Genomic DNA, 19,135 nt, shown 5'->3' with positions numbered 1-19,135 from the left:
ATCTATTTGATGGTGGTGAGACTCAGTACTACAATTCTAGGAGTTGGAGATTATAATGCAGGTGCTGCAAAAAAGTACTAAAGAAAATGAAAGTGTGGGACCCCTTGGGAAGTAAGGCATAAGAGATCATAGAGAATGGGTCAAAGCCCATGTACTACTGGTGGAATAAAGGACGGAGAGAGGGGTCGTATATATGGAGTGATAGATCATGATGACAAATATATAGAGAAAAAGTTCCTTTTTAACTCTGTATAAAGAACATCTTTATCTTAAGTGAAATGGAAACCACAAGATATGATTTGCAAGGTTGGCAACTTCCACAAACAAATCTGTTATCATTGTCATATTTGGCATTTTAAGAAGCTGGGGTGATCTAGGGCATCTGTGTGAATATTAGGCCTGTCCTTAAGTTTCTTTTAAACATGAACAGTTGGTGAAATCGAAAACTTTTGGCCTGCATATAGTAGCAAGAGTTTTTCAATTTAGACATACTGTGGTACCCCCACAATCTATGACCATTTCCTTATCCAGGATGTTCCTGGGCAGGGCATCCTAGAGCTGGGCATTGTGATGGAAAAGCTGTAAAGTCCCACAGAATAACAGTAGGTGGCCGAGAAGTGCAAGTGGGGCAATGCAGGGACGGCCTTCAAGATATGACTGGATCAGGAAACAGTAAGGGCAAACTTGGCTCGGAAACAATTTGTAGAGATTGGGTGTGTGTGCTGGCCAGCTGGAAATCTCTGTGTGGGTGGGGACGAAAGCGTTAGAGCAGGGATTGCAGTGGATACCTGCTCAGGAAGACCAGCCCTTCCATTACCCTGAATTGCTCCTCATTTGTAAAAAACTATGTGTAGCTACCCATAGCATAAATAAAAACATTACACAGGGTTATATCTTTGCATAGACCCTGTTAAAATGGAGATACCCCAAAAATGCCTTGCTCCAATTAGCAAGAAGGCATTACCATCAATTTTGTATTATGTCAGTCACAATTTATCCTATATTTTGTCTGCAGGTAGACACCGCAAACCATTCTCTCACCATTCTCTCTTATACCAAGTTAATCACCATTCCTCTCCCACAACTAGAAAAGTCAGTGTTCTAGTTTTCTTGGTAGAGTTTTTGAGATTATTGCTTCCATGGTTATGGGGGTAGAAAATGTTAAATAGTACCAACGGAACATCTGTTGTTGAATGAAGAAGTATTGAAGATGAATTCTATACGCGAATCATTGTGTGCTGGTGCATTTTCTTGGTTCATTTTGTCAATGGCTTTAATGATCCCAAAGGATGTAGGTGGCTGTGCAGACAATGTGGATAGTGCTTTGGTGTACACTAGAGAAAATGAAGGTGAACTCAATTGTTGCCAGACTAAGATACTTCCCCTGGTATGATACTAATTGAAGATAGGTAAATGAGCCAAATAATTACTGATGCTCCTCTCTTGGGCGGGGCACATAATGAACTGCAGCCAAACCAGCATGATGAGCCTTCCAATGTTTACCTATTGCCACAGAAGTGTACACCCTCTAGCAGTACTGCTACTGTTTCTTATGCTGGTTTTGGAGGTATGGATGTACAGGGTGCAATATTGCAGATGCCTACAATATTTACAGTAACACTTGAATATAAGGTCCTGTTCGGTTATAATACATATGATAGCAGCCTGGATTAATAGTGGATAGATCATGGAATGCCTTCACCTCTGCTCCTGTTTGGGTCTTTTATTATATATAGAACAACTTATCTCAGGTTCTGGTAGTTCAAGCCTGTAACTCCCTCTTTGGTTGGATGAACTCCCAGTCTATATGGCCAGCACGGAGAAGCAGTAGTGCATAACAGTACAAAATTGCTATATGTTAAATAATTACTTTATGGTATATATATATCTCTATCTATCTATCTATCTATCTATCTATCTATCTATCTATCTATCTATCTATCTATCTATCTATCTATCTATCTATCTATCTATCTATCTATCTATCTATCTATCTATCTATCTATCTATCTATCTATTATATATATATATTTACATTTAAAAAACTAAAGGTTACAGGGATGTTATAGTTAGGAAATAGAATTTAAAAAGCCTTAGAAATTTGCTGAAAAATCCAAAGGTTACAGGGATGTTATAGTTAGCCGCAGATTTCATTCATACAAAACCAGTAAAATTGGGCAGTTATAGTTACCTGAGCTAACTATAACGTATGCCCCGCAATGCACTGCTTATTATCTCACATATTATATCACTCATGACATGGTCAGTGACATCACTGATTACATCATCAAGCAAGTGTAAGTGTTTTAAGAGTTTATGGGTGTTAAACACATACACTAACCTACTGCAAAAGTTAAATTAGTTTTACTGGTGCACTACTACTGAGTGATACTACTTCTAACATATATCATGTGAGTGGCTGTGTGACTGTATATTTCCTTATGTGTATGGGTGTGTGAGCGGCTGTATGGGTGTATAAGTGGGTGTGAGAGTAGCAGTGTGGTAAGTGATATGCTGTGTAAGTAGCTGTATTGTTGAGTAAGTGAGTGTATCAGTGGCTGTATGGGTGAATGACTGGTTGTGTGAGTGGCTCTGTAGGTGGGTAATTGTTCATGTAGTGATTGTATGGGTGTGTGAGTGGGTGTCTGAATGGCTGCATGAGTGACTGTGTGTGTAAGTGGTTGTGTGGGTAAGTAAGTGGCTGGTCAAAGGGGTGTTTGCTTAAGTGAGTTGGCATGCGAGTGGCTGTATTGGAGAGTACGTTTATGTGTGAATGGCTATATGGGCTATATGAGTGGATGTGTGAGTGCTTGTATGGGTGTGTGAATTGGTACGTAAGTGGTTATGTGGGTGTGTGAGTGAGAGTGTGTGTGCTTGTATGGGTGAGTGAGTGGCTGTGTTCAGATGCTGTATGGATGAGGGAGAGGGTGTGTAAGTGACTGTATATGTAAATAAGTGGGTGTGTGAGTCACTATATGGGTGAGTGTGTGGCTATGTGACTGGCTGTACAGGTGAGTGACTGGTTGTGTGAGTGACTCTATGGAGGCGTGAATGCGTGTGAGTACTGGTATGGGTGTGTGAGGGATTGTGAATAGGCATACGAGAGGTTGTATGGGATGAGTGGGTGTGTGAGTGGTTCTTTGATGATGTCATCAGTGATGTCATTTAAGTTGTCATCAGTGATGTCACAGACCATGTCAGGAGTAATATAACCTATATATATATGTATATATATATAGGTAGTTATAGTTAGGACCATGTTTCCATAGGAAAAGCATTTTTAGACTTGCCTATAACTTTGGCATCATTTGACCAATCTTCATAAAAAATTTAAAAATCATGTCAAGATAGTTTCTGGTTATCATGGAAAGTTTGGAGGTGATCCGTGCAGTGGGGACCGAGATTTTTGGGCACGAAATAAGGGTGCATTTGTAATGTTAATTTACATAGGAACCTTTACCCACACCTACAGCCCGAACCGCTGAACGGACTTACACCAAATTTGGCAGGGAGGTAGCCGTTTGTTCAAGGAAGTGCCTTTTGCCTAAATGGTGTATATCTGTACAGTAGTTTTTGAGGAATTTAAGCCAAATATTATAGTGATATCTCTTCCCGCAGATATTTTGCGGTGGTTTCGTGATTAATCACAAAAGGATGCGCCAACAGGAATGCTCTGATTGGCTGGACGCAACCTGAACAGAAAGTTGCAGATGTCATTTTATCTGTCAGGAACGGTTCCCGGGTCTGGAAATGTATGTGGATTCCCACATAAGTGGTCAGGGTGGAGATACTCTGAACACATGGTTGAGAAATGGGGGTGTTAGTGACACAAGTTATGTGTCCAAAATAGTTGATTTTTTTAATCACACCCGATATTTGCGATGACGCCGTGACCACCAGCACGCCTCCCCATGTGTCATCGCAGAGACGTCGCAACTAACGACGACATCGCGAATATTGGTGGAAATATAATAATAATATCATTGAATCATTAAAACAAATTTTTATAAAGATATAGGGATTCTGATAAATGTTTTTATAGAGTTATTAATATAGTGAGCTATCTACTGTGATAGACATAATTAATGATATAGTTTTAATTTTTGAATGTGGTGATGGCTATTGAATTTCTGCTTTTGTTTACCGTTTTCATGATGTGCTTGCGGGGATTACCAAGATCATCACGATCTCCAGCCTCATTGTGAAAATATAAAATAGGTTTTAGAGATGGTTTTTATATAAACTATTTAGAAAAACAGACTTTAGAGAATAGTGTAAGAAACCCCTAGTGTGTAAAATACTCTAATATGTGTGTAATATATGTATTTTAGACTTTATGAAAAAGGCGTGATCATCGCGGTTAACGACGTCATTGCGACATCCCGAATATCTGTTCAAACGGTTAATAGGTCTGAGGGATGGTTTTTAAAGAAACTTAGTAGAAAAATATGAGTTTAAACAAGCTTTGAAAGAAGTATGTATATTGTAATATGGGTAGTGCAATGTTCAGAATGGATTTTTTTACATATTATTTTTTGATGTGTTCGTGGCCACTGAATGTGTGCTTTTGTTATCCGTTTTTGTGGCGTGTCCGCGGGGATCGTGATACCGACGTCATTGAAGACGATTTTTCTGTAAACTCACTACAAAAATATGAGTTTGAAAAGTACACTAATAAAGCTCTACTGTTAAATATACTGTAGAATATGTTTATATATATGTTTTACACTTTATACGAACCACATGCTCTTCGTGACTACCGACATCATTGCGATGACGTCTGTAGTCGCAAATATAATTTTTTTTTGTAAAAAGCGTTTTTCTCTGAAACTGAGCACAGAAAGAAAAGTTAAAACAATATCTTCCTTAATATTTAGACTTAACCTTTATTTAAAAAATGTCCTTCAGTCTATTTTTCATTATGTGAAATACATTTACTGAGCACAGATTCTCTACAGCAAATGTGACAATGTTGTCCCGACTCACAAAATTGTTAAATATAAAGCCAGTTATTAATGTACGTTCTGATAAACACATACAAAATCAAAAAATGAGTGGTATATAATATGCAGGTAATACACAATATCCAATTCTAGAAAGAAAATACCAAAGTCTTAGAGGTTCACTTAAAAAAAATGGACATTACAAATAAGAAATAGAATTTTAAAAACATTAGAAACTGAAAAATCCAAAGGTCACAGTGACGCTATAGTTAAGAATTAGCATTTAAAAAACCTTAGAAATTTGCAGAAAAAACAAAGATTACAGGGATGTTATAGTTAGGATATATAATTTTAAAAACCTTAGAAATCCACTGAACAACCCCAAAGGTTACTGGGATGTTATAGTTAGGTTGACATTTCACTCATACACAGCCAGAGAAATTCAGCACTTATAGTTAGCTGTGATAACTATAACTTGTGCCCCCGCAATGCAATGCTTATGAGCTCACATATTACATCACTCATGACATGGTCAGTGAGATCACGGATGACGACACTCATGACATCTCAAATGACATAACTGATGACTTCATCCAGTGACTGTGAGGGTTTTTAAAATGTTTATGAGTGTTGAATATATATATACCAAGGTGTATTGATGAATCAGTAGGTGTTTGCCAGCTCGAGGTATTGTATTGAAACAGTTACATAGTGCTTACTGCCCCTATGTGGGATACCAAAGCTTTTGCCTACATGAACACCATGCTACACCATATAGGGTGTGTGGTTGGAAGGGTGTCGCCTTTGTTTTTCGATCCTATGTGGGAATAGTTTCCATGTTGTGTGCGATGACCACGGAGGTGCTGATATCGAGTTATACGACATAGAGCCTAGCAGTGTAGTGGATGAAGAGGTGTGAGAGATAAATGTAAAGTTTATGATTTTCAGTAAACTGGCAGACTTGAGCAGCTCTGCAGGTACCTTTATGCAATTTATGTGCATAGTCCATGTAGCTGGTTATTGTACTGGCTTGTTCAATCTGAGATATTTTGATTAAAAGTCGAATTTAGGGTGCGACTTGAAATGTTCTACTGAAGACACATCTCCTCTTGTTCATTTCAGCCACAGTAGCAGGATTTACATGTGTCATAAAGTCATGGATCAGGATTAACCTTGTCATTTGCAGCAACAGCTTAGTCATGCGCTGATCCTGCATGAAAAACTAGCCAAGGAACTCACTTATGTTCATGACAAAGAATAAAGGATGCTTATAAAGAGCGGCATCTGCGAGGATTTTTTCTAAAATGTTTGTAGGCTACTTCTAAATGTTATGATTGTAGCACACTCAATCATCAAATCAGAATAATTTTCACACAAAGAGTGTGTAATGCAGTGCTGTGTACACTTGTACTGATGTATCTCATTATAGATCATGTACTCTCATGAGCCTCAAGACTTCTTGTAACATAATTAAACCTCCCTGTTTTCTGTTTTTATGGATTTTTACAGATACATACAGACAGAAAACAATGTTTTATTTTTAAAAGTGGATAAATACAGAAAAATGTGCTTCTTTTAAGTGACTCTCTGTGCTGTCTTTCATGAATTGTAGCCCAACAGCTGAGCAGATGGACAGCATGGGGAATTAAAAAACAGGATGACATTGCTTTAAATAATGTTATATGTCAATATACATTTGTGGTATAATGCTAATATTGAGTGGATGTGTTGTTACATAATATTTGGCAGCTTAAATAGCTAAATCACTACAGACATCAAGGCATGAGTGCATGTCTTTCACAGCCGCGGCCCGTGGAGGGAGTTCCGTGGGGCAGAAAGGTGGGGCGGGGGAGGGGCAAGGTGGGGCGGGGGAGGGGCAGGGTGGGGGGCACTAAACACCGGAATATGGATAATTGGAGGTAAGTAAACAATTAAATAATTAAAATGAATTTCGTAGTGCGCGCTGCATCGCATTTTGCGATGCAGGGCTCGCAACAAAATTTGTTTTATTTATTTAATTGTTTACTTACCTCCAATTATCCATATTCCGGTGTTTAGTACCCCCCACCCTGCCCCTCCCCCGCCCCGCCTTTAAGCCCCACGGAACTCCTTCCACAGGCCGCGGCTGGTCTTTCAGTTAAATAAATATGGAAATGGACAGTTTTACAACTTCATTTATACACAAAACACAAAATAGATATGGATAAATATAGATAAAATGGCTAAACAACAAATATGGATCAATACAGATCGAAATGTTAAAAAAATAAATACCATAAAACCGGGAGCCCTAAACATAATGTCACTGCTTCTTTCTGTCACAGCTTTGAAGTACCCTGTCCTTTCGACTGCAGATTCCACCAGACCCTACTGGGTGTACACAGGTAAGGCTTTACACTGGCTATTTTTTTGTGTCATATATTTTGCTTTCTATATATATTTCTCAATGGGATGGTGCACTGAAACACATCATGCATCCATAGCCTGCTGCATCGCTAACACCAGAATCAGCAATCTGTAACTAAAAGTTACATACCATAGAGGAATACCTATACTATTTATTTTAAAAATCACAAAACTTGTTTGAGGCCACTCCTAGCATGCCTGATCACATGTATGAATTATATATACTTTTCAGCATATTGAATTGATCATGTTTGATTACATATCTGCCATTTCTGGGCCGATCACAAATTGGCAGTAATCCTGATTCAACCTATAATGTCACTTCCTGGCTGAATCAGGAGTGCCACGGGGAAAGCCGCAGGAGGTTTCAACTTGAAATTTCACAAGCTGGACCTTCACCTGGGGAGCAGGGGTTCATTTGGAAGCAGGTGAAATGTCTTAGTGAAAAACAGCCCTAAAATGGTGAATAACACTCGGGATTCAGCACAGAAACGCCGATTGCCAAGAGTTTCTCTCCATTCCAGATGTAAAACTTCATCATGGCCATGTTAAGCTGTGGTAATACTGTACATGAACAGCACTATAGGCGTCAGTATTACCGAGCCACTCATTATCATCTCCATAATGTGGCGCCACAGAGGACAACACACTGCATTTTTTGCACAAATTTGTTCAGTGGATGCGAGTCACCTGGCTTGAAATGGATCCCAGAGGTCTGTGGAATTATTCACCCTGATCTCAGGTAGGCTGGAGAGCAGATGTCGTAGACGAGACTCTTCAGTATGAGAACTTATTTGCCTGCCCTAAGGTCACTCTAAGCCAGTTCTGGACCAGCTCCCTCTCCCACAGGGATTGGTGCCAGCCTGACTAGAAGGGCAATAAAGGGGACAGACCCAGGTATGAATTGCATCTGCCCGTGACCTCCTTTCAAGTTAATCAAGTGCCTGGCCACTGCTCCCACAGCATCCTGTCAAAGGAAGGACAACACACCTCCCCACACCCAAATCCCTTTGTCTAGGAGCAATTCACACCTCACTCCAGGATAGCCATCAACTGCCAGGTGACAGTTGGATTACTTACAGAAAAAGGCCACGTTAGGCAGGGAAAAAGTAATTTTTCTGAAGTACCTTTTCCATAATCGGTAGACTCAATTCAACTTTATCATTAAACTGTATTTTTTTCACAATTAAAAAGAACGTTGAAATATTTCTTTAGCTTTTACCAACACAAATTTAGCATTATACGGTAGCATGATTTAATCCGGGGTTTTCCTATGGATGCAGCCAGCCTTGTTGCAGTGAAAAATAGTTTTTAGGCTGTTTCACTGGAAGGCCAAGCGTAACATTAAACTTTTACAGATACTGCTTTTAAATACTATGCACCCTGCCCTATGGGTACTAAGGCCTAATTTAGGGTAACTTAATAATATTTGAAAGGGAGGTTTAGGCCTGTCAAAAGAGTTTATTTTCACAGGTCCATTTGACTGTTTGAAACTGCACTGCCACGCTACAGGGTCGGGTTTGCTGTGTTACTGAGGTGGGTGGCACCCTGAGTGCTGCAGGCCACTGGTGATATTTAACTTACAGGTCCAGAGTATACTTAGTACCATATATTAGAGTTATAGGTAAGTTAAAGGTGCCAATCAGGTGTATACCAATTTCATACGGTTTAAAGGGGGAACACAAACACTTTACCCTTGCTTAGCAGGCTAAAGTGGACATAGTTCTAGGGCCAAAATTATCATTTTCAGCAGTCTCCTTTATTATGTGCCAGTTTCGTAGAGTGTTGAGTAAGGCCATTAAATGAGAAATAGGGTTAACTTCACCTTGTCCGTAGGATCCCGCAATGGGAGGTTGAAGTCACCATGAAACGTATGATGGTGGTTGGACATTATGAATTATGAGGCGATTAACTCAATACATTGCTCTAGAAAAAATTTATTGTCCTCCCATGGGTTAAGCCTGGAGGGTTTTATGGCCTCCGACTTCTGATCTACAGTGAAGCATCGAAAAGAGGTTGCCCCACTCGTTTACAAGTATTGGATTGCTTATGAATGATGGCAACACCGCCACCAATTTTGTCTTCTCTGTCGATGCATACAATATCGTATTCTGGTGAGATAAGGCGATCCATTGCCGTTTGGGAATATTCATTGAAGCAAGTTTCGGTCAGAATCATAAGTTCTAGATTATAATATAGGAGGGAATCAGCAATCTCTGTTTTGTGTTTGACAGTGGACCTGCAGTTATGTAGTACGCTTCAAAGACTGTAATGGGAGGTGTTTTTGTATGGTGCAGAGATTAGAAGGACATCCTAAAGATCTCTCCACAATGGAGGGCGCTGAACTTGGGGGGGGCAATCAGAACCGAAACAGACTTGACATCCAGACTAACATTGGATCCCCGCAGTTTTGAGGACCAAGGTCTGTGTTTCATTGGGCTTGTGATCAAGGTTTTTCCAAAGGTGGTGTTATATGGTGCCAGTACGGAGTCAGTTTCTTCAGTACTGAGAGATGGGGTTATTCAGTGTGGTTTAAATGAGTTATTAGGTTGCGGTAAGGTAGGCTTGGCTCTATTATTTCCTTCAAATGCTTCAAGTCTCGAAATGTTTGAAGTTAAGAGTTTCAATTCTGAGGCTAGGGATCTAACAGTGTCAGAGAGGTTGTATATAGCTAAAGATAGCTCAGAGTGGTGTCTGGGCAGTAGCATGGGGTTAGGGTTTTTGGAGGATCCATGAAAGGTAATGTCGGGAGGTAGGAATAAAACCTCTTTTTGTGGGATGAGGCCAGTCAGTAAATGGAACTGAGGGAGCAATTTTTATGTGTTGACGAGTAGGGGTGTAGGGAAGGGGAATAGTATAGGGAGTATGCGATTCCAGGTTTTGCATGTTTGTCAGCTTGGTAAGGAGGTCTCTACTATTAGAATATCTGACGCTAGTGGAAGAGCTTCAGGGGGCATATATTGAAGTCTACATGCTCAATGTCCCAAGGGGAGGAGGCTTTGATGAAGATGGGTGTTGTTGTCTGGGTTGATGAGAACTTTGAATTTGGGACTCCTTCCAGGGGTAGTGTCTTTAAGCTTTTAGAGAGGGGTGGGTGTTGGTTGAGGTAGTGGATTGTGGTAAGAGTCTATATAGGGAATGAGAAAATAAAAGTGAGGCTTCTGAATTTGTGGAGGTGTGGGAACTGTGAGCAGAGTCCATCTGTTGTTGACCAACCAAGAGTGTGACAAAACATATTGGTCGAATTTACATAGTTAGAGTGGGAGGCTTGTATCATGCTCTTACCATTGTGGTAGATGGAGATTGACAAGTAAACCTTAAGGAGGGAGGAGTGCCCCATAGAGAGTCTTTTTCCATTGGGTAGCTTGACGTGGAGGGGGGTGAATGAAAGATCGGCATTGGTTTCCATATTAAGGGGAGGTAGATAATGATATTCCGATGCCTGGGAATGGTAAAGAGTTAGGATTCGCCCCCCAGCTGTAGCATTTCTGATTTAGCACCGTTCATGCACAGGAAGCTCTCCTTCATCTTGTGGGACAGCGGTCAAGGCATAAAGCAAACATTAGTTGGCTATGTCTAAGCTCCCCTTCTCATACAATTCCTCTTGGATTCCACGTGAGGCCTGCTCCTCATGACAGCTTTCCAAGCAGTTTATGATTTAGAAAGGTCAGGCTAAAATTATAATTTCGGCACTAAAACTGCCAGTTTTGTTTTAATAGAGCTATTTATATATATATGTTCCAACCCAGACTTGGCTGTAACATTCAATGTGCCCCTGAATTGGTATTGTGTGTTGATGTACCACCTGCCACCCATCACTCACACAGAGCCCTCCTTGAGATGAAAATCTTGGGATTGTTGTATAAGGTGTTGTTTCAGAGTCTCGAGGGTGGCATAAGTGCTTCAGATGACAGGATTGAGAGTGGTGCCCCATGTGCAGGCGGCTCCTGCTCGGCGGTCTCTGCTGTGTGGGCCGCTGCTTTCTTCACTGCTCTAATATCCAGAGAGGCCTGAGTGACTGACCTCATTCTCTCTGAGTGAGAGGGAAACAACAATACGCAGAAAAATCGTGTTCTCTGGGGCACCACAGGTTACTTTATTTATCTCTAGACAGGACTCTCAAGTACAATTACACATTCCAGAACTGCACTGAGCCAAGCTCCACGTTGTGTTAGGACGTCGTGATACCGTGAGCAGATTCATATTAGGTTTGCGTGTGTAAAATGCTGGTGTTGGAGAGTATTTTAGTGTGATCGTTACTTCAGTGGATTAGTTGAGCAGTGTGTGAGTTGCCAACAGAGCTGAATATTTATATGCAGGCATAACAGGCGTGCGCGCCGCCATTGGCATTGTGCAGTAGGAACCTATCTGCATATCTGAGGCCAGATTATTGAAGTTGAACCCCTCCCCTTTCCCGGTTTGTTCCCAGCGTACCCTTCTGGTCAGCCTGGCACTGATCTCATAACTCACGGAGTGCGTGCGTGTGTGCTCAGAAACATAAGGCAGGGTTGCACGCACTGCTGTATGTGTGTGCGCAAGGGCCGACGACCATTGAAGGGGCTCGGAGATTTTCTGATCCATCTACCCACACATGTTATTAGAGCAGTAGTCTGCACAGCAGCTCACAGGGGTGGAGCGTGGGTGCTCGAGGGCAGAAAAGCTTTGCAACGAAAGTATACACCAACAAATCTGTGCAGAACACATTCCCATCCATGAAAAAACCCAGAGCGGGAATGGGAATTAAACACCCCCAAAACTGACAGGAGTGTGCGTCTGGGTTTTATCTAGGATTTCTTTTTTCCCCCCATCAGGGGATATAATGAAAAATGTTTCAAGTGCAATTGCACCTTTGCGACATATTTACACAAGCCTAAATGTGTGCCTCCTACATGTACGCATGCACAATGCATTTGCCTGGGGCAATTCACAGAGTTTCAGCACTAGTCCTGGGAAACTATGACCTCACAGCTCCCTTTAAAGATTCTGTGCATCTTTTATGAATTCCAGAAAAAAACTGATTTATTCCACGATTAGGCATTTTTCTGACTTTTTGTACACTCGATCTTACGTTACCGATGTAGGAGCTCATGTAAAAGAAAGCTATTCCAAGTTCATCGATATAAGGGAGTTTCCGGGTTGTGCGGGAACACATACTTCTGAGTTCCTCCTCTACCCGTGCACATTTCGCTAAGAAAAGCATGAAAAATGCACCCAGGGAAAAAACTGAGGAATAAAGGGAAAACAAGTGAGAATAAATGCACAAACACCGATTACTATAGGTACTAGAGGTAGCCGGGCCAATAAATTAAAAGGTCGAGCTGAGCCAGCTGAGTCGAGCCAAAGGAAGGCCTGGCTTGGCTCTTTGAGCCCAAGCACGAGCCGAGCCCTGGAAATGTTTACCTTGTAAGTCAAGCAAAAAACCACGTAAAATATGATAAATTCTCTCCAAAATTAAAAAAAACTGCATTACTTTAACATCTGGAAGCTTTGGCATTAACATGTCACATTATAGCACTTCAATGAGAAGTCATTATTAAAAGTGATAGATTTTAAACATTAACCATTTCTGCCCCTGCTACCACCCTGGTGAAAGTGCCATTAGTCAACTAACAGGCAAGACACATAATGTGAACCCTGAATGTTTCCCACGTTGTTATATATAGATCAACATTATAGTCTATTAAATCAAACAGTATAGATTTTGTACAGCTGTTATTCTGAACTGACCTATTTGAAGGAGCTTTCATATGCTCTAATGAAGAAGAAATAGGATCAGTAAAATAAAGTATTTTCCTAAGATCACACAATTTGGTTCAGCGGGGAAGCCGCGATTATTCCATGTTTTCTGGGTTCACGTTGTACAAATCAACTACTAAATGGTTAATGGCACTTTAGCGCAGCCAAACTCGCGATAAATTTATCACCTCATTCACAAGCTGGTGCTAACAGCCCATAGTACCAGTTTACCTGCGATAACAGCTACAAAAAACATCGCCACAGATGACCCTGGCAACTATCGCTAATGAGATATAGAGTAGGCGCTCTCATGCAAAAAGCCGCGACAACACCACTCCACAACATTCTCAATGACCAGCCACATCGGCGAAAAGACCGCGAAACATGCGATAAGGCGCGTCAGCAGCAGAAAATTAACACCTGCTCTGACCTAGTGCAAAGTCGGACGGCAGCCTGCAACAGAAAAGGGAGCCCAGCCCAGAGCCACACCTAAAGAACAACAGATGCCATGGAGCCACTGAACATCCGTGCCGGACACCCAAGAGGGCCACAACACCCACCGCCACCACTCCCAGGACCCCCCTCCACAGCACCCACCCCCCGGCCAAAGACATTTCACATCAACTACACGGAATCATGTACCAAATAATCCGCCTGATGTCACACAATCACATCTGTTGACATGCACGTGTCCTCACAAAAATGAGCATCACATTCACCTTCGAAGCAACAAATGAAAATGCATTAAATAAACACAGAACATAAATTAAGACATATGGAGGCTCCCCTTGGGAAATTCCGTAGGTCACAGCCTGCAAGCCAAAATGGTGAGAAGGTGTGTCTTGCGCATATCAAGGGACAGAGAGAGAGCGAAGGAGAGAGAGAAAGAGAGGGAGAGAGAGATAGACGTACAGAGAGGGAGAGAGAGAGATAGACAGACGGAGAGGGGGAGAGAGAGAGAGATAGACAGAGGGGAGAGAGAGATAGAGAAAAGAAGAGAGGGACAGGGAGAGAGATGCCAACACTGCGCACCCAGGCCACACTGCTCACCTGCTACCACCTGTGTGTCCCCAACTACGTGTCGGTATGTAGTGCAGTTCACCAGGTCCCACATCTGAGACAGACCCGTCATCTGTAACAGAGTCTAGATACATGAATGGCACAGTACATAGAGGTGCACACAACATCATCGCCTGTCTGCCCCTGCGCAACCAGGCAGCTGCACCCCAGCTCCTCCCGCTGCCCAGCGGTGCATGCCCGCACCTGAGCACCCAGGGAGCTGCACCCCAGCCCATCCCGCCGGCTGCACCCAAGCCCCTCCCGCCGCCCAGCGGTGCATGCCCGCCCCTGCGCACCCAGGCAGCTGCACCCCAGCCACTCCCGCCGGCCCCTGCACACCCAGGCCTCACTGCTCACCTTCCGCCCTTGGCGTGTAGCAATGAGGGCCAACCACATGCCGCTGCAAGCCACAAGCCGGAGGCCCACAGACACGGCACCCTCCACATCATGCAGTCCCGCTTGGCAGGCCACCAGGTCTCACTTTTGGTGCTGGGTCTTGATTTCGTCATGGCAGAGGACATACCAGTGCACCTGGCCTCATCGCAGGCTGCACACCCGCTCAGTCCTTAAGGTGCCACTAACTCTGTGACCTGCTAGGCCACGCCACGTGGAGGTAGGCCCCAGCTGTCCGCTGGCTCAGGCCTACACTGCGGTCCAGCAGGGCACACAAAACCTGAGCAGTATGGACCGCCAGGACGGGGCATAATCGCAGGCTGCACACCCGCTTAGCACTTAAGGTGCCCCTACCTCAGTGCACCGAAAGTCACCGTCCCGTGGCGATGTGCCTGTGCCGGCCGCGGTGATCCGGTGCCACCAAGTCTGTGCACTGCAAGTCATGGACCCTCTATGATTGAGTATCGTGGTGCGGACACCATCATGTCACCTCCAGGCCTGCGGAATGTGATGTCGAAGGCCCCTGGGCCCCCATGCCTACATGCACACCATACGGATACAACCAGAGAGAGGTTGGAAACGGCGTTGAGTACGTGCACCCGGACTTTTTTATTGGCAGGGTCACATGTGCTGTGATGCGTTTGCTGGATGGGTGTGGTGTGGGTGTACACCAGCCGTGAGCGAGTGGCTGTGGCATGCTGACAACTAGAGCTGTGACCAGCAGATCCCTACAGGGAAGACCTGGGACATGTAGCGTTGTCGTCCCCCCCCTGTGAGCGTAAGCGGAGTGGGCTGGCCTGGCGTATGCCAGTCCAGCGTAAGGATTTGGACAATGACCCCGGGGCTCTGGGCGTTGTTCGGTACGGGGCTGGACAAGGAAGTAACAAATGCGTGTGTCGCTGTTGTTGCGTCGGCGCCACCCGGACAATATTCGGCAATGTGTCACCCTGTGACCCAAGTCCAAGGACATGAGCCACATGGAAGTAAGAGGAATTCACTGACCCTACATTCATCCATACTACCACACTTGAAAGACCATAGACACAACACACCTGTGTGATTCGGAATGTTTAATGCACATTCAGTGGAGTGTTGCATCTGGAGCAGTACAGGGCCATGCAAACCCTACTTTAAAATGTTGGCCCGTGGAGGGCCAGCCAGAGTCCTTCAGGGAATGACAAGTCCAAAGGAAGATTAAGAGTTCAGTCCGCAGTCTGATAGCTGTGTCATTGGCGATCATACAGAAAATGGCAGTCCATTGCGAGGTCCAAGGTGAGTGTCGCAGAGTGTATCGAGGGACAGTGGAAGGTGATGATGCAGAGGGCAGAATCAAGTTGAAACCAGCCATGTGGCAGAGATGAATGCTAGTTTTCTCCATACCAGTAAGTCGGTTTCATCCGCATCTCCGTCCTCTGCTGTGGCATGTGCCTCAGATGTGGGTGGTGCTGGCCTTTCTCCAGCACTGTGTGGCAGTGACACCTTAGGGGCCGGAGGTGGAATGTCTGCCGCACTGTGTGGGACTGACACTTCAGGGGGCGGAGATGTGGATGTAGTGGTAGCAGCAGGATACATCACCGCCAGGCTTTGTGGCAGCAAGGCCTTGAGAATGATTTTGATGTCACTGTGGAACCCAGCTACCTCTCGCTGGTGTGCAGCCGTGGCAGCCGCATGAGTCCCAACTCCCGGGTGAGCTTGCTGGAGCCACTCTGACTAGACAGTCGTTCTTGTCTCAGAGGCAGGACTCTGGCGATGTCAGTCATGGTTCATTGGAGTTCATGGAGCAGACTGTGTGTGTCCGTTAGGGACTGTGAGTGGTCCCTGATGGGACTTAGACACCCACGTATGGCATGTAGTTTGTTTGCCATGCGGTCGAAGCCCACCCGCACCTGTTCAGCCAGCTGTCCTGGCATCCCAACACATGGCGTTGGAAGGCCATGTGTTCTTTGTGGTGGTCCTGGGAGGCAGCCGTGGTGGTGGGTGCTGCCTGCTGTGTGGTCTGTGCAAGGGGTGGGGTGTCCCCGTTGCAGCCGGGCTGCCCTGCTCCTGGAGGTGGGCTGCAGAGACTGTCAATGAACTCTTGGAGGGCATCGGAGTCGAAGCTGTGGTGGTCCTCTTCGTCATCAGAGAGGAGAGGTTCGGGCTGCTCTGCAGGAGGTGTTGACTGTCCCTCTGCAATGTGAAGGGGAGATGCAGTTTGACAATGTGTTTACATGTGTGTTGTCGGATTGTATATGTTCACATACAGCTTGCATGACTGTGTACATCGTGGCTGTTTTGGAGGGGCTGCCTATTTGCTACGGGACAGTGGACATTTCGACAACATCACGGATGTGTGTTTGAACTTGTGCATTGTCTACTCACATTTCCCTGCAATGCCACTTGTGATTGGCCAGTGTCTACACCCAGTGGGCGCCAGTTGTGTCCTGTGTTCTGATGTGGAATTGTTGGGGTTTGTGCCACTTTGTTGTGTGCTCTGCATGTTAAGTGTGTGTGCTGCATGGGGGGGGGTGGCCCCTGCTGCTCTGTTTTGCTGCCCCTTATCCCTTTCATGTGGTGTGCCTTTGACTTCTGTGCTTGTACAGTGCTGACATGTAGGATACTTGGGTACATTGTTCTATTGGTGGGAGTTGGGGTCTGGGGCATGGTTTGTCCTCAGATGTGCTCAGCTCAATTGTGCATGTGTGCCATTGTGCCCATCTGCCCCCGTCCTCCCAGTCCCTGGTCGTTACTCACCCTGGTACTGTTGTGTCCAGTCCTGTTGAGCAGTGTCCGGTCCCCCGACTCCTGCCACCGTCTCCCCACTGATGACTGTGGACACCATTTCCTTCATGTCGTCCAGCTCCTCCTGTGGTGCAGGACTCCCACCTCCAGTTTGCATTGCTGCCTTCCGGTTGTTAGTGAGTTTCAGCTCTGTTTTGTGCTTGATGTCATTCCAGCGCCTCTTGACCTCTTCCATTGTTCTCTTCAGCGCTCCGACTGCATTCACCTTGTCCATGATGGACTGCCATAGTCCATTTTTTGTTGCCAATGACACAGTGGAGGTGATGAACAGTAGTTGATGGTGTTCGACCACCTCCGTTATCAGGATCGTTTTCCTGCGGACTGAAGCGCTTCTTCCTACTTTTCTTCTCCTTGCCCTTCCCTGACCCTGAGGTCCCAGGCAGGTCCTCTGGGGGGCTTCTGGGGTTCTGGTTCTCCTCCGTACTTGCTCCAGCAACATCCATTGTGCTTGGCTGTTGTTTGGCATTTGTTTGTCAGTTTTTTTTCTACTTTTTTGGTGATTGTTCCAGCCTGACTCGTGTGAATTGCAGGCCTGTAGCTGGTTTTCACGAATTTTTGTTCGCGATTGGCCTCATCATAGCTTTTTATGCATTCGCGTTTCGCATTTTGGTGGCGTGGCGTTAATTTAATCGCAGTCAGTTGATGCGTTATCTGGGGAATATCGCATGGTACTGCCGTGTTGTGAATACCTGGTTAACACGGCGTGAATATCCCGCGATGGACTGCGATGTTGAGGGTTGCGTTAAGTAACTTTTGCGATGGTTATCACACGTTCTTGAGAACATACCCCAAAACATTTTGGTAGCAGTGCATTGAAAATGACTGTACCCCCTGTGGTATTGGTAATTTTGAATGCAGTATCCCCCTGCGGTTTTTCTGCAACAGTCATAATGAGGGCCATTCTGTCCATGATAACTGAGATCTAATCCTGCTTCTTCACTTCACTACATTGTGTGATTCAGGGCAAAGTACTACATGTTTTCCCCTGTCCCTCGGTTGACATGTCTGCTTGAAGTGGCAGTCCGCAGAATCTGGCTTAACGCCATTGTAGAAACCATTGTAAGTGGATATTGCATTTTATTTGTATGGCTTTTTTTTACCATGTGCATTGCTAATTACGGTTTCTTTACTGATCCATGGATTGAAGAAGCCATGTAATATGTATTTTGTAATCCACAGTTATACAAGGGGTAAATGACACGTTATTAAACAGCGAAACCTTTGCCCGACTGATGGAACAGAGGCTGGGCCAGCTCTTCGTAATGTCTCAGCAGCAAGGGAGAAGATTCAAGCGTGCCACCGACGTGGGAGACTACACCGTGCAGGTTGTGAATCAAAATATTGTTGCAACATTTCTGATTTAAGATTATAAATATATCATGTTTAAAAAATGTAGGATCCTCTCAGAAAAAGATAGCCTGTCTTTTTAAATCATGAATAATAAAGCTTCAGAATGGAAGGCTGGGAGTAAAATTGTAAGAGAAACTGCTGAAAACTCATTGGTAACATCCTTTTTTATACGGTGATTTAATTTCAAATAATATACTTTTCCTCTATATTTCAGTTGCATTATGAACCTCATTTCGCCGAAATAATACTGTATTTTATTCCTGCTGTGTGGCCTGTTCCCCCATGGCAGGTCTTTTTTCTCGAGGCTCTCACGGGGGAGGAGGGCGGATGGGGCCTAGTGGCAGACATCTGCTCATCCGCGAGCCCTGGCCTCGGAGCCGCATCCGGTGGCTCTGGACACGGCGTTTAACCTCCCGTGCCTGAAAAGAGTAGATGTGTAGTGTAGTCCGGGTCTCCTCTGAAGTGCG

At 44.3% G+C, this 19,135-nt stretch overlaps 1 protein-coding gene across 5 annotated transcripts in view; it reads left to right on the top strand.

Moving 5' to 3' along the window:
• Window positions 1-19,135, top strand: part of KIAA1549L (KIAA1549 like) — a 667,839-nt gene that overhangs the window by 375,755 nt on the left and 272,949 nt on the right. For all 5 annotated transcript variants that reach the window (XM_085648235.1, XM_085648236.1, XM_085648234.1 and 2 more), the window contains 2 exons: window positions 7,268-7,327; window positions 18,498-18,643. In XM_085648235.1, coding sequence (XP_085504361.1) covers window positions 7,268-7,327; window positions 18,498-18,643 — 206 coding nt within the window. The remainder of the gene's footprint in view (window positions 1-7,267; window positions 7,328-18,497; window positions 18,644-19,135) is intronic.

This window comes from Triturus cristatus, chromosome 3_2 (assembly GCF_964204655.1).
Source record: "Triturus cristatus chromosome 3_2, aTriCri1.1, whole genome shotgun sequence".
Classification (NCBI taxonomy): Eukaryota; Metazoa; Chordata; class Amphibia; order Caudata; family Salamandridae; genus Triturus; species Triturus cristatus.
The sequence above is the reverse complement of the archived record's forward strand: the minus strand, read 5'-3'. Positions and strand labels throughout refer to the sequence as shown.